Source organism: Diadema antillarum, unplaced genomic scaffold (genome assembly GCF_040938485.1).
Source record: "Diadema antillarum isolate AM-2024a unplaced genomic scaffold, OU_Dant_1.0 seq00000407_RagTag, whole genome shotgun sequence".
Lineage (NCBI taxonomy): Eukaryota > Metazoa > Echinodermata > Echinoidea > Diadematoida > Diadematidae > Diadema > Diadema antillarum.
The window spans coordinates 892216-906611 of NW_027271395.1; the positions used below are offsets into that span (position 1 = coordinate 892216).

The 14396-nt window shown below is 39.3% G+C and overlaps 1 protein-coding gene across 1 annotated transcript; it reads left to right on the forward strand.

Annotated features, from left to right (window-relative positions):
• The first annotated feature begins 434 nt into the window (after positions 1–434).
• On the forward strand, positions 435–13740 carry LOC139732259 (lactadherin-like). The gene is made up of 6 exons (XM_071643132.1): positions 435–711; positions 3566–3891; positions 4928–5084; positions 6755–6969; positions 12404–12553; positions 13597–13740. Exons 1-6 carry the CDS (start codon positions 435–437, stop codon positions 13738–13740), a joined length of 1269 nt encoding a protein of 422 aa, XP_071499233.1.
• The last annotated feature ends 656 nt before the right edge of the window (positions 13741–14396 follow it).

A 14396-nucleotide genomic window follows, 5' to 3' on the forward strand; every position in this document is an offset into this window, starting at 1 on the left:
CGATGGTGTGCGAGGTCCACGATGTGAAATAGGTGGGAAACAGAATTTCTGAAGAATACTTGATGTCTTCTCTTTATGATGTGTTCTTCATGTTCTTGTCGCCTTTTCGATCTCAAAGGATTATTCGATGAGGTAGATTCTATCATCCTGATAGACTAATTTCACCAATATGTTTTTCTTTTCTAATTAAACTCAAGTTCGATTGAAAAGAGATGGGTACGTATTCTACGCTCCATTAGTTTAACTGCAATCATGTATTCCTTTCCATTCGTATAACCTGATAGATACACGGGTGGAGATGTTGCTTTTGTTTAAATGTCTGTGTAGAGATTATATTTTCATTTGAAGGATTTTCTTGGGTTTCATGCTCGTTTCTCTCAGCTACTTTCGTCGAAACTGTCAGAATCATTGGAGGAAAGAGTGCTGAGGGGAGAATGGTCCTAGCCCCCCGCTACAACCCAGACAAATTTAGATTTATACACCAAAATGGGTGGACGGCAAATGCATCTCGTCTGGTCTGCCAGTACCTCGGATTTCAGGGAGCTTACGCAACAGTCAATGGGAACCTCTACGGCGAATCGTCACAGGATGCGTACGCCAAAGTGGGTGTGGTCAATTGCCCAACGAACGCCACAAATATCACTGACTGCTGGATTGGCGAAGAGACGAACTATGACGTAGACGCTACCGTCGGTATCATGTGTTGTTCAGGTGAGACGTTTCGGGGTCATCCCACGAGACCGACACCCACGAGTCATACGGTCCACGAGACCGACATCAAAAATAGGTCCATGAGTCATACAGCCCATGAGTTATACGGCTCACGAGTCATACAGCCCATGAGTTCGACACTAGGCACAAAAGGCTCACGAGACCGACACTAAACAAAGAAAGCCCATGAGACCGACACTACACAATTAAGGCTCTCGAGACGACAGTACGCAAAAGAGGCTCACGAGACGGACACTAGGCAAACAAAGCCCAAGAGACCGACACTAGGCAAAGAAGGCTCACGAGACCGACACTAGGCAAAGAAAGCCCACGAGACCGATATTAGGCAAAGAAGGCTCACGAGACCGACAGGATGAACAGCGCCATCTACATGTCAATTACAAATAATCTCAATTATGTACCTGTACAGGGTGTTTCATTAAGGGGAAAATTACATACTGGCGGGTGCAATTTCGTAACCTTTTCGAGCGAGAGATTTTACTAACTAATAACAGCACCATCTACATATCAACGACATTAAGTATGTATTCCTACACGTGTGGCTTTTAGGGGGCAGTTCTGTCACGCTACGGGGAGCGACATTGTTACCACTTTTTCTTTTTTAATAGAAGTGTCCTCTTCATAGGACTCCCCCCCCCCCCCACCAAAAAAAAAAAAGAATGAAAAAGTGATAGAGAACAAGAACGATGAATGGTTTACGTTTAGATGAAATCATGCTATATCAAAATAGGCTTTCCTAATTTCTACTTAGGAAGGGGACAGGATCTAAGGTGTTTTTTTTTTCGTCCTTTTCTTTCTCGCTTCACAAGTTAAGTAGGCCTTATTAGATATCCTTTCTGCCTGCTTTTACCCGCCTGCTTAGAGTTCCATTTGTAATTTTCTCTTTAACTTTAATGTATGAAATTCAACGTATGAAAACTGTTTTTATCGCAGCGATTCACCTCGATTTCAGTAGCTTGTGTTTGTAAATCATTCTTCTCAAAACAGTACATTCTTCAAGAAATAGATAAGTTACTTTCATGGATGCATTTTATTTTTCCGAATTCTTAACGCTGCCTTAATTGACGATTACATTATTTTCTGTATTTTTTTTTATTATTTCAACACCTTTGCAGATGACTAGCCCCCCCCCCTATCATGTAAAGCAGATGTGCACTACAACATTTACCGTTTTGTGAATAATTTTCTTGTAGTGAACTTCATTTCATAACTGGGTATTTCTCTAGTTGGTTGATCTGAATGTCTACATCATTTCATTATTTTTTTTTTCTGAGTAGGTATACGGGTATGGGCTTTGCAGATAGGGAAACGAAAGTGTTTTAGCATTTTCGAAAGTAATTTTGAAACATCTCATGCACTTTTGCTGAATTTTGTTTATTTCTTTCACAAACACTCACATACGCAAACACAATTAAAGATCTTGAACCGTTCAAGGGGTGAGGGAGGGCAATTGACTGGGTAATACACTAGCAACTCTCCTTATCCCTTATACCTTCTTTATGCCATTATCTGGATACCCTATACAAATGATTGGTCTATAGGTGGCGCTGTTCATCCTGTCGGTCTTGTGGGCCTTCTTTGCCTAGTGTCGGTCTCGTGAGCCTCTTTTGCCTAGGGTCGGTCTCGTGAACCTTTTTTGCCTAGTGTCGGTCTCGTGAGCCTTTTAAGTGTAGTGTCGGTCTCGTGGGCTTTCTTTGCTTTATTAGTGTCGGTCTCGTAAGCCTTTTGTGTGTAATGTCGAACTCATGGGCTGTATAACTCGTGGGCTTATTTTACTTGATGTCGAACTCACGGGCTTAATTTACTCAGTGTCGAACTGGTGGGCTGTATAACTGGTGGGCTGTATGACTTGTGAGCTGTATGACTCGTGGGCTGTATGACTTGTGAGCTGTATAACTTGTGGGCTGTATGACTCGTGGGTGTCGGTCTCGTGACGTGCACCCGACGTTTCACCACATGGAGTATAGCCTAGCATCTGTGTGCCTGTCGGTTTGTTTGTTTGTTCTCAGTTTCCATCTGACAAGGTGGCTGATCGCCAACATTCAGTACTAGCAGCTGGTCTCCCATAGGGTCCAGTTGTAGCCTATATACTCTGGGCGGAGCACTTCACCGTATTCATTGTACGTAGGCCTACATGTAAAGGTGCATGACCTTTGTGTATAGTTACGAAAAAAGACTATATAGTATACATAAAAACTACATGACCGTACCCTCACATGTCCACACAGACATACACACCACCCATATACATACATAAAAAACTTACATAAGTATATATGTATACATAATATACGTAGATGTTTTATGCTATATACTAACCATATCTACCGATCTATCATAGATATAAGATATTAACTAATAGAATAAATTGTCTCCCATGGGGTCCAGTTGTATGTACTCGGACCCCATGCGAGACAAGCTTAGTAGAGATGAATGTGGACGACTAGCAGTATGACTAGCCATCTTGTCAGATTGTATTTTTCATTATATACTTTGTATATATATTTCATAATTCCCCTAATCTGATTTATCACGGGACCTACAGTTGTACAAGCTTGCTTCAACGGAGGCTCCATCATTTCTCGCATTATGACCATAGCCCCACTGTAATGTATACAGACTTATAACGAGGCAAACTATTGTACAATTGGTTTCATGTAATTTATGTTTTGTACAGTTTTTTTATTGTGCTACTATTTCTTTTCTGTGCTATTTGTGAGAAACAAGAAAATAAATTGAAATTGAGAATATGCATATTTAAGTCCTACATATGATGAAGTGGAATAACGGTACGTAATGTTACAATTTGATCCTCTAATAATTATTCCCTCAGTGAGTCCCAGCATGTCTCCTGGGAGTCCTCTTGGTCTGGAAAGTGGCGCCATTCCTGACTCCAGCATCACCGCTTCATCCTACTTCAATAGCAATGTTTATCCCCGATTCGCTCGTCTCAACGGACCTCACGAGTGGTGTTCCAGAAAGTCAAACACAGATCAGTGGCTGCGGGTTCAGTTCGAATCAAACTACCTGGTATCAGGTATCGTCACGCAGGGACGAGGGACAGCTTATGATCGCTATGTGACGTCATATAAAATATCGTCCAGCATAGACAACATGGTTTGGACAGAATACATGGATCCTTTCACAGGCAGCGACAAGGTGAGTCTGATGTCTCTGAAACCAAAAGCGTACATAGACAGTATACATAATCAGAGGATTAACGTACAGCGATCAAAGGCATAATTCATGAGGAGAAAATTATTTTAGATTTTTTTTAAAAAGTTAATGAGGATGGATGAATTCTAATGGCCAAATCGAGGTTTATGTCGCCACTCACTCGCGCGAAGTCCTCATAATGCACTGTGTGCACTTGTAGGAGGTGGGAAGTTGTCACCAGCCGTGACGAAATGAACAGCGATGAAAAGAGTATGAAATATGTGGTGACAAAAGCCACAATAATGCTATTTCCTTGATATCCCATTTGGATTTTGACCTCCTTTACTCTCATTGAAAATTATCTTAGCTACATCCTGAACAGTGGAGACATAGTCAAAACCTTCAACGACTCATGTACATAATAGACCTGCATGTTGACGTGAGCATGGATGATGAAATTACTTCAGACTGTAATGGCGATTTTTCACATACAACAGGACCCACGTTAATTCGAGCGGTCTTTTCGCTGTGATTATCGAATTACCCTACACCGCTAGACAGTTCTTTCTGTTTCCACTTTAAGAAGGTCAATTGCGAAACGAAATTTTCGAAATGCTTCTCAGGCACTATTCATTATATCATTTGTCAAACTTCCTTGTTTTCACTTCCCCATTGAAACATTGTCAATGTTCCAGTAGCGTAATAAAAACGAAAAATGGTCAAATCTGTCTTAGAGCACCAAATTCGGCACACATGTAACTGACATATTATTCTAAGCAGATTTGTATAGTGAGCACTTTAGAAATCTGACATCTTCTTTTGTTGCCATGGTAACGATTGGGGGGCGGGATCATGTATTTTTCAATTATGCCATACTAAAATGGAAGGGATGTCACTTAATTCATAGATTTGGTATTCATGATTCTGAAAGTATCGATTATTTACGTTCGTGTGAACAGGCATTTTTGTGATAGTTTGAACATTGGGTTTTGGTTTTGTTTTTTTAAACAATCGTCTGCATAATATTCTTCCCTCAAAGGTTTTCCCGGCTAATTATGATATGACGAGTGAGGTAAGGCACTACTTCAGGAGAGCCATAACAGCAAGTTCCATTCGACTCCATCCAAATACCTACTATGTTCACATATGTCTCAGACTGGAGCTGATCGGGTATGGGCCTTTGCAAGATACTATCGGTAAATATACTTGCTTTTAAGACATGTAAACCTACTATCGGGCCACAAATATCACTAAGTTTCTATTTTTAATGGTCCGAAAACAAAGAACAACGATACGTGACCAAACAAACTCTACTATTGGGTAGAGAAATTTTAGCCGTGAGAAAAGGAAATCAGTCTGACTAAATTCGGCCGTAAAATAACCCTAGCAAAAATACGTGCAGTCATTAAACACTGAGCATATTCGAAATGACACAAATACACAAAATCGAGGTACACATTAACAAATTCCGCGTCAACCCGTCAGGCCACCAAACCGTATAATTTCTTAAAATGTGCCCTAACTATATTTATGTTATCCTGGAATGCCGGGTCCCCGCTAATATCGAGCCTTGACCATATGTTTTGTGTATATATTCTGAATATATCGTATGATATTAGACAGTGTAAGAAAGGCCAATTGAAAAATTAATCAAACCAAAGACTAACGACATTCCATCAAACCAGTACCAAACACGCAATTGTAATTTGTAAATATGTGAGACTCTGTAATGTAATAATTATGTATCATGGATAGATATAAAGATTTTTTAAATAATTATTGACGCTTTAAATCTTCATTATCTAAAAAAAAATGACAATTCAAACACTTAAAAATGAAATATGTAGACTGAGGAAATGTACGATTATCAAATAGATTGTTGTCTGATAGTACAGTATTGTCAATCATCAAAAATTGTTGTACATATCTTATAATGGATATAATAATATCATAGTAACTCGTTCACTGATATAATATTTGAAGTGTGCCATTACTTGTCATGTGTCCAGAATAGGATCATGGACCTGGTATACAACTTGTATTTCTTGTGACACGTTCTTTTTGGGGTGTTTATTTTTGTTTGGGGGTTGTTGTTGTTGTTGTTGTTGTTTTTACGGACAAAGACATGTACATATACTGTGTATATTGATTGTGACAGCACCGCATCATTGAGTTTCACAGTCTGTGTGTATGATTTGTGTTTTGCATGTAGGCCAACAGGGAAACCAGCCCAGTTAATGAACGCAGAAGGCACGGACACACATATTCACATACACACACTGACATACTTATCTCCATTTTTGACACGACTGTATTGCAAATATGGGAGGTACAAGACATGGTTCACTTAACTAGGGCATCCCATATTATAGTCTCCAAAGTAGACGTATAAAAAATATTTGGGCAAACAGAAGAGACTGCCGGCACGCACACACACACACACACACACACACACACACACACACGCAAACACACACACACACACACACACACACACACACACTCACACACACACATACACACACACGCACACATCATACACAATATCTGAACTTGCAAACAATTTCTCTAATTGCCTTTTGAAGACAGAATCGATTTGAAATACAGCACTTGTACGGCATTTTATATACTCTGGAGCAAACGTTAGCTAACGCGCATCCATATTATATGGCATGCAGGTGTGTTTTGAAAAGTGAGTCTCTGTGTGTCACTTTGTCTGTGGTATCAAAGTATGTGTACGCATTTTAATATGAAAGCGAATGTTCGATTGTGTATAAGCCACTCGCTAACTTGAGATAGTGCCAGCATTAGAACCATGTTGTTTTATTGGACACTATAGTCTTGTCACAATGGTTTCTAATTTTAGCCGACATCGATCACCACAGCGAGCTCTGTCCACTCGATCGGGGACTCCCTCTTGGTGTCGGAGATGGTCGGATTCCCGATTCTAGCATGTCGTCTTCGTCCACGCTTGATCACCTCCATTTGGCGCAGTATGGCAGACTAGACAAACAACCTAATTCGCACCCTAACATGGCATCGTGGATACCAAGTGAAGATGATCAAGACAGGTGGTTGAAAGTAAGCATTAATTGGTTAAGCAGTGCCTTATCTGGTAGCGCAGTGGCAACACTGAAGAGGCTACCCTATTGGTATATAAGACCTGATTCCCAACACATAAAGTTTGTAGAACGTTTCCTAAACATTTTGTTTGTTTGTTTGTTTGTTTGTTTGGGGTTTTTTTAGGTTCCGTACGTCTTCGTATAAAATGGACGTTTTTAAAAACGTACATATATACAACGTCAATGTTGGGACTTAGCATTTACCGCAAAGCAAAGGTTTTTTGGAAAACATTTTAAAAATGTCAATGGACGTTACAAAACGTTTTGATTAGGTCTGCTACGTCGACTTCGTCTTTAATGAATGTTTGAAAAACGTTTTTCTTTGGTCCGCTACGTGTTCGTCATTGGTTTCTTTATCATGAATATTCATGCCTATTTATGAATATTCAAATATAAAGAAAAAAAAAATTTGAAAACTAGTGGAAACAAACAAAAGGTATTGAAATTTAAAGATTAATGGTGGGTTCAAACTTTCTGTGTTATAAATAAACTTACCTACGTTATTGTTCAGTTATTCACAATTTCAGATTGTGTTATGAAGAGGCATTTTCATAATTAAGAGGCCTAATCAAGGTGTGTGTGATTTAATTTTAGTAACCATGTTTTCATGCAATACAAAATTTTGCTGGTACATAAAAGAATGTGATACAGATTCATCAATTGGAAATAGGATGTAGTGTAGGTATAGGTGGTAGGACATTAGGAGCAGGTTAGGATAGGATTCCATAGGATTGGGATTAAGTATAACATCAAAACCAGATTGTGCTTGTATAATCTCATAACAATATATATATATATATATATATATATATATATTTTTTTTTTTTTTTTTTTTTTTTTTTAAATACCCGATATGACGGATATGGAAGGTTCTCTAAACGTTCTGGAACGTGTCATAAGACGTTTTTTGAATTTTAAGACGGTTTTCAAAGGTTTTCTGGACGTCCGCAGAACGTCAACAGAACGTTTTGAATATTCTCAAAAGGTTTTACTGACGTCTGTAGCGTCCAAAAGGTTTTCTGCAGGTCCTTAAAAATTCCGAAAGGTTTTTTTATTGGTTTTTTTTAACGTTTAAACAAATGTTTTTGAAACGTTTTAAATACGTCGAAAACCTTCCACAAAAAGACGTTCTGAAAACGTTTTGACAAAACGTCCAAATAACGAACTTGGAACGTTTCAAGAACGTTCAGAAAACGTCCAAATGTTAGCTGGGTTGGAAGAAACATTTATTTACGGTAGGGCCTAATTATGACATATATTTTGTGCCATTGCCCGTCAAAAAAAAATTTGCTCGTAGCAACATAATTTGAAAACTAAGCCGTTTTCGGCCTCTCGTCCCACGGCGTGTATCATAGCCTTTTGCAAAGGCAGTTCGCAATGGACTCGCATAAAATGAGCAGTAGACTCGCACGCACACACCGACTCGACGTACTCTCGCAGCTCGCCGGTCGCGTGCTGTGTATGCGAGTCCATGTGTGTGTGTGTGTGTGTGTGTGTGTGCTGAAATTGATAGCAAGCTGCCTTTGCAAAAAGCTAGTCCCGTATAAAACGTCCCCCGGTGCGAAGGATACTATAGGTTTTCCCATTCATTTCCAAACTTTTTTCATTCAATTTCACAAATTTTTACTTCAATTTCGTCGCAGGATGTCGGGATTAGGCCAATCTGACTTTCAAATTCGTCTTTTGTCGTTCATTTTCAAATAAATTCCATTCAATTTAGTAATTTGGCATACATTTTCGTCATTTACAGTTCAAATTCGTCAGTCTCACTCGCAGCACTCATAACAGCAGGATCGATTTCGTCTTTTGTCAATCATTTTCGTTAAATTTTCATTCATATTCGTCTCATATCTCTATCCGGTGTGATTTTCCAGTCATTCATGTATTTTTTTTTCTGTAACCGTTCACATTTTACATTCAGGAGTTAACATACATACAAGTGTCCCCCCCCCCCCCCCCCACACACACACACATACAGAACCACAGATACAGACACACACACAAGCAATCCGGGTACACACTGATACAAACAGACGTACTGTCTCGCAAACGAAAACACTGACAAACGATTTCTAGGCAAACATGATTTAAAGACAAAATTTAAGTGTAGAATTGTCGCCTATTTACTGTCAAAGAACGGATAACATAATTATGTTTGCTGCTTTCCAGGGTACAAAATTTTAAGTTTGCTTCATGGATTATGATGCGAAAACCTGAACATGACGAGTTAAAGTTCAATATGTGACACAGAAATACTGTCCTGGGATATGACTTTCGACTGTCGTTTATCCATCAATAAATTTTGGTTGGCACTCATGTTTTCATGTGTATTTTCTAAGACAATGGTTAGAGAATAATGTATAACGATACAAATTACGAGAGAAAGTAAAAATATCTCGGCTTAAAGTTGGTTCGCCATCAAAATAAAGAATCGACAACATCTGACTAATTTGAATGAAAAATTCATGAAATTGTGTGAACAAAGACGAATTTGATTTTCACATTCTACGATCCGTCAGCGGGAGGGACGAATTTGAATGACAATCGACGATTCTGAATGCTTTGTCTTCGAAAATGTTTGACGAAAAACGAATTACAATGACAATTGACGAAATTGAAGTTAGGATTTGCGTTCCACGTGCTTCTCGGGACGAAATTTAATAATAAATCTTTGAAATTGAATGACAAAAGTGCGAAAATGGATGGGAAAACCTATATAAGCGTTTCGTAATGGCGCACGACCGTGCACTTTAAAGAGGTATTGCATTTTTCTTTCAAATTGTTTCAATTTTTGAAAGATAAACTCTCTAGATCTAGTAGGCCTATAAAACATTTCATCTTCCACTCTACATACGTAGTTATCAAGACATAACAGCAGTCTCAGAGTGAGCTTCTTCGCCGAAATTTGAAAACGGCTTACCATCTAATTTTATGCAGAGACGCCATCATGGCCGGCGGAACCGGGGGGGGGGGGGGGGGGGTGGATACAAAGGAATACATAAAGTGTCATCGCTTTGGGGCCTCACCCCCCCCCCCTTTTTTTTTTTTTAGCCCGGAAGTACTAAAAGAAATGGAGATCTTGAAGTGTGAGAGCGTTTTTTTTTTTTTTTTTTTTTTTTTGCTTGTCAACTGAAAAAACCATGAAGTGGAAGGGGAGAGATTAGCTGAAGACCTTATTTTTGCTTTGCTTGTTAGCTTATGAAAGCCGGAAGTGACCCCCCCCCCCCTTTTTTTCGACAATGCTCCGCCGGCCCTGGTCATAAAGATAGGAAACAGCACAGTTCTTGATGAAGAGTAGGCCTCATCATATCAAACTGGCATGTTGGTACCTTTCGAAGACTCTAATTTCCTAAACCTATTGTAGAAATCGGAACATATCACACTATAAAAATGCACTGATTTGCCAAACAATAATCCTTCCCGTAACATTTTTCATGTGCGATTTGGAATGGGTAGTGGTACTTCGTATACACATTTAGCTCGGTCGATGCGTGCCAGCTGTGTTATTAGGGAGTTTTCGCAAGCACGACGCAGCCGGTATTTGAGCGCGCCGTGTGCAAAATTTGCTTCTGCGCATGATCAAATCCGAGAAACGTCCCGTCCTGGGGAAAACGAGTACGGTATTCGGCCAAAGTAGCGTTCGTTCCCGATGCAGCTGGTCAGGAGTGAACCAGCCACCCAGCCAGCCAATCAGCGATCTTGTCCCCACGCCTCCGTTCTAACAGGAAAGCAAAACTGTTTGTGGGACGGGAGTCCGCGTACGGGTACTGTCCACAGGTGATTGCTTCCGCGTATTCTCGGTCTTCCCGTCGTGTAGCGAAAACTCCCAATTTCCTAGTTATGACGTCTCTGCATATCATTATCATAAATTTGATCGGAAGTGGTTTTCCGATTTTGGCTAGGAAACCCTCTCTAAAACCGCTGTTTTTCATGTTATTTCTTGATGATTACGTATATAAAGTGAAAGACAAAATGTTTTATACTAGATCTAGAGAGTTTATATTTCGAAAAATTGAAACAGTTTGAAATTTCAAGTAAATTTGCCATACCTCTTAAACGATCTCTTATTTTGGCACGATCACATATGCAATCTAACCAATCACAGCGCATATTATACCCTTACCTATTTACAATAATAGATGATATCTATGCAATATATATATATATATATATATATATATATGTATATATATGCTCTTGCCTGGGTGTGTGTGATTATGTGCATAAACGTATACCAAATGCTCTCTTATTCATTCATTTATTCTTTATTTGCCCTGTTTCTAAGACGTCAATCTTCCAGATGTAATTTCAAAAAGATATACAAGAGCTCATAATATCATCCCTGACATAATAATATATGATTTATGGGGAAAACAGCACGTTAGTTTTCATGAGGAAAGGGGAATTCTGACGTGTGTTCTATGTGAATTTCCCCTGATCAGTCAGAAAGAAACATTTTGGAAAGATATTTTGAGAAATTACAGCATGTACAATGACGTCTCAATTATCATTTTCCAATTCTTTCCAATTACTTATAGACGTTATATAGTTTCATTCTAAAAGAAGTTCATTCTTCTGAGAGGATACACATACACAGGCAATGTCATTCTGTATTTTTTTTTTTGCAAGTTCCTCGGCGGTTCGATCAATCTACACAAATGAGATAACATCTGTCTCCTCTGAGTAATAAACGTACAATACCTAACAGCCATGATTAACTTCTTGCGTAGAATTGTCGACAACAACAACAATTTCATCAATTTGAACGATTACGCAGTATACTAGCTGCATGCTATAAAGATTAGAACTATAGCACTGACTGTCGGGCGGAAGCTCGGTGGTCTAGTAGGTAAGAAGCCTGTCCAGTGATTAGGAGTTCGTAGGTCCGAATCCTCCTCGAGTATGTATGCCCATGATTTCCTTTGACATGAATACCAATAAAACATTGATTAATTCAATGTTAATTTACGCCGATGCAGGGCAATTTGTCATTTAGCCAATATCCTTTACCTATAGAGTCACGAATTACTTAACTTCCAAGCGTCTAGCCTTTTCATTTATTCATATGTACAGTAACAATATATCCAACCTAAACATTCATAATCATTCTCATTATGATTATAATAAGAAATGTCGCAATGTCCGTCAACAATCACATCATTCAAATGGGGGTAAAACTACTTTCATACAGGCTTTGAAATAATATTTCCTCAGTGAACAAATCTAAGATTGAAAAAAAAAAACCAGTAATCCTTTCCATATCATGGTACGCTCTGGTAATGAGTAAGACGTAGCATGTTACACTTTTGGTCAATTTCAAATTATTCTCACATTATTGAACCTGTGATGCATTTCTGTTGCGTTTGTATTTTTTGCAAACAATTGTATATTAGATTGACCTCGGTGAAGTGTTCATGGTCACAGGTGTTATAACTCAAGGCAGAACAAGCTTTGAACAGTGGGCGACATCCATTCACATCTCCACGTCCTTGAACGATATCGACTGGATTTTTGCAATCGACCCGCTGTCCAATGGACCCAAGGTAAGAATAATGTTCAGACTTGCACAATGATTGATGCCTTTTTATGACTTTTACTCCCATCATGCTCAAAATTACTTGAACGATGATCAACTATGATACTACGGCAGCTCTCAAACTACAGAACACCGGGAAAATGTATATATATAAGTATATAGATATATATATATATATGCTGTTTCTTCACTGAGAATGATATAGTATACAAATGATGCACAGGATAGAGCCACGAAGCAATCCTGTGCATCATTTGTTTTATAAAATGGGTCGAAAATTCGAAAACTAACAGCATTTTTCAGCGTTTTTCACGTACCTTTGTGGGTCAAGACGTCCGAAGATGTTCGTCCCAAACATTTACGCACGTCGCACTCGGAAATCCCGCACATACAGTATAAGTATAATGGGGGTTGGGTTTCCGGACACTTAAGTTCCCGCATGAAAACTTACTTATTTTACATAGAATATGCACCCTTTACCTTAAAGACTTGATATCGACTCCTTATAAAGGCCTACTAGACAACATACTCTGAAAACGGCGTGAGAATTAACCTGCTAAATCGTTGGATTTGCCCTTCAAAGTGACTCCATGTACGCGTCCGGTCCCACAACGCTTGGTCTACTGTACTGTACAAAGTGTACGTATAGTCGAGTATACGTACGCGACACATGTTATGCACAAGGGAAGAAAGCCCGGCCGGCCGGCCGGCAGCCCGAACTAGAAGTTGTTTACAGGATTGACATCGCGTATGCATGCAATTCAAAGGAGCCGCCGCGCGCACAGACGATCGGCAATAGGATTTAACACGCAGTGCAATGGGACTGAGTAACCAAAGCACATGTGACTAATTTCAGCGCTTCCTATTGGCTACATTCTTGAACCCATTTTATAATTGCCTTTACAACTGCAGTGAGAATAAATTTCGCATTGACTTTGTAAAATTTGGTTAACAACATTTTGTTTTCTTCGAAGCACACATGTCAAAACTTTCTCAATAATATCAGATGTTATTTTTTTTTCTCGTGTGTGTGTGACATTGATATCCCAGGTGTACCCAGCCAATTATGACAGAGATACTCACGTGACTTCGTTACTACCTAACCCATTGAGGGCGCGTTACGTCAGGATCCATCCAATCACGTTCATGAACCATGCATCGATGAGAGTCGAAGTTCTGGGGCGAGTTATCTGAGGGCTTCTTAATGATCCCTTACATTATTGTCCCCGCCGAACGAGTTCGAGCAGGGGACTATGAAACGAGCTCCGTACGTGTGTGTGTCTGTGTGTCTGTGTGTCTGTCTGTGTGTCTGTCTGTGCGTCCGTGTGTGATCAAAATCTTCAATTTACTACTTCTCTGTCATTTATCAGCCAATTTTGATTCTGTTTGCTTTATATGATAGCACTACATGGGAGCTTTGAAACTTCTACACAGAATTTCAGTTGTGACCTTTGACCTTGACCTTTGACCTATCTTGTACATTTTGCTACAAAATGCTACTCCTTCGCCATTTCTTACCCGATTTCGATTCCGTTTGCTTTATGTGATGGCACTAGGTGTCAGGTGAGGGCTTCAAAACTTCTACACAGAATTTTGACCTTTGACTTCTTTGACCTGTGACCTTAATTTTTGACCTATATTGTACATTTTGCTACAAAATGCTACTCCGCCATTTCTAACCCAATTTCGATTCCGTTTGCTTTATGTGATGGCACTAGGTGAGGGCTTCAAAACTTCTACACAGAATTTTGACCTTTGACTTCTTTGACCTTTGACCTTGATTTTTGACCTATATTGTACATTGGCTACAAAATGCTACTCCTTCGCCATTTCTAACCCGATTTCGATTC

Bases quoted from the DNA above. Each gene is read 5' to 3' on its own strand.
- LOC139732259 (XM_071643132.1), top strand. From the start codon at position 435: ATGGTCCTAGCCCCCCGCTACAACCCAGACAAATTTAGATTTATACAC. The intron at 5,085-6,754 runs GTAAATATACTT...TTCTAATTTTAG, and splicing joins GCCTTTGCAAGATACTATCG to CCGACATCGATCACCACAGC. The intron at 6,970-12,403 runs GTAAGCATTAAT...ATTGTATATTAG, and splicing joins ATCAAGACAGGTGGTTGAAA to ATTGACCTCGGTGAAGTGTT.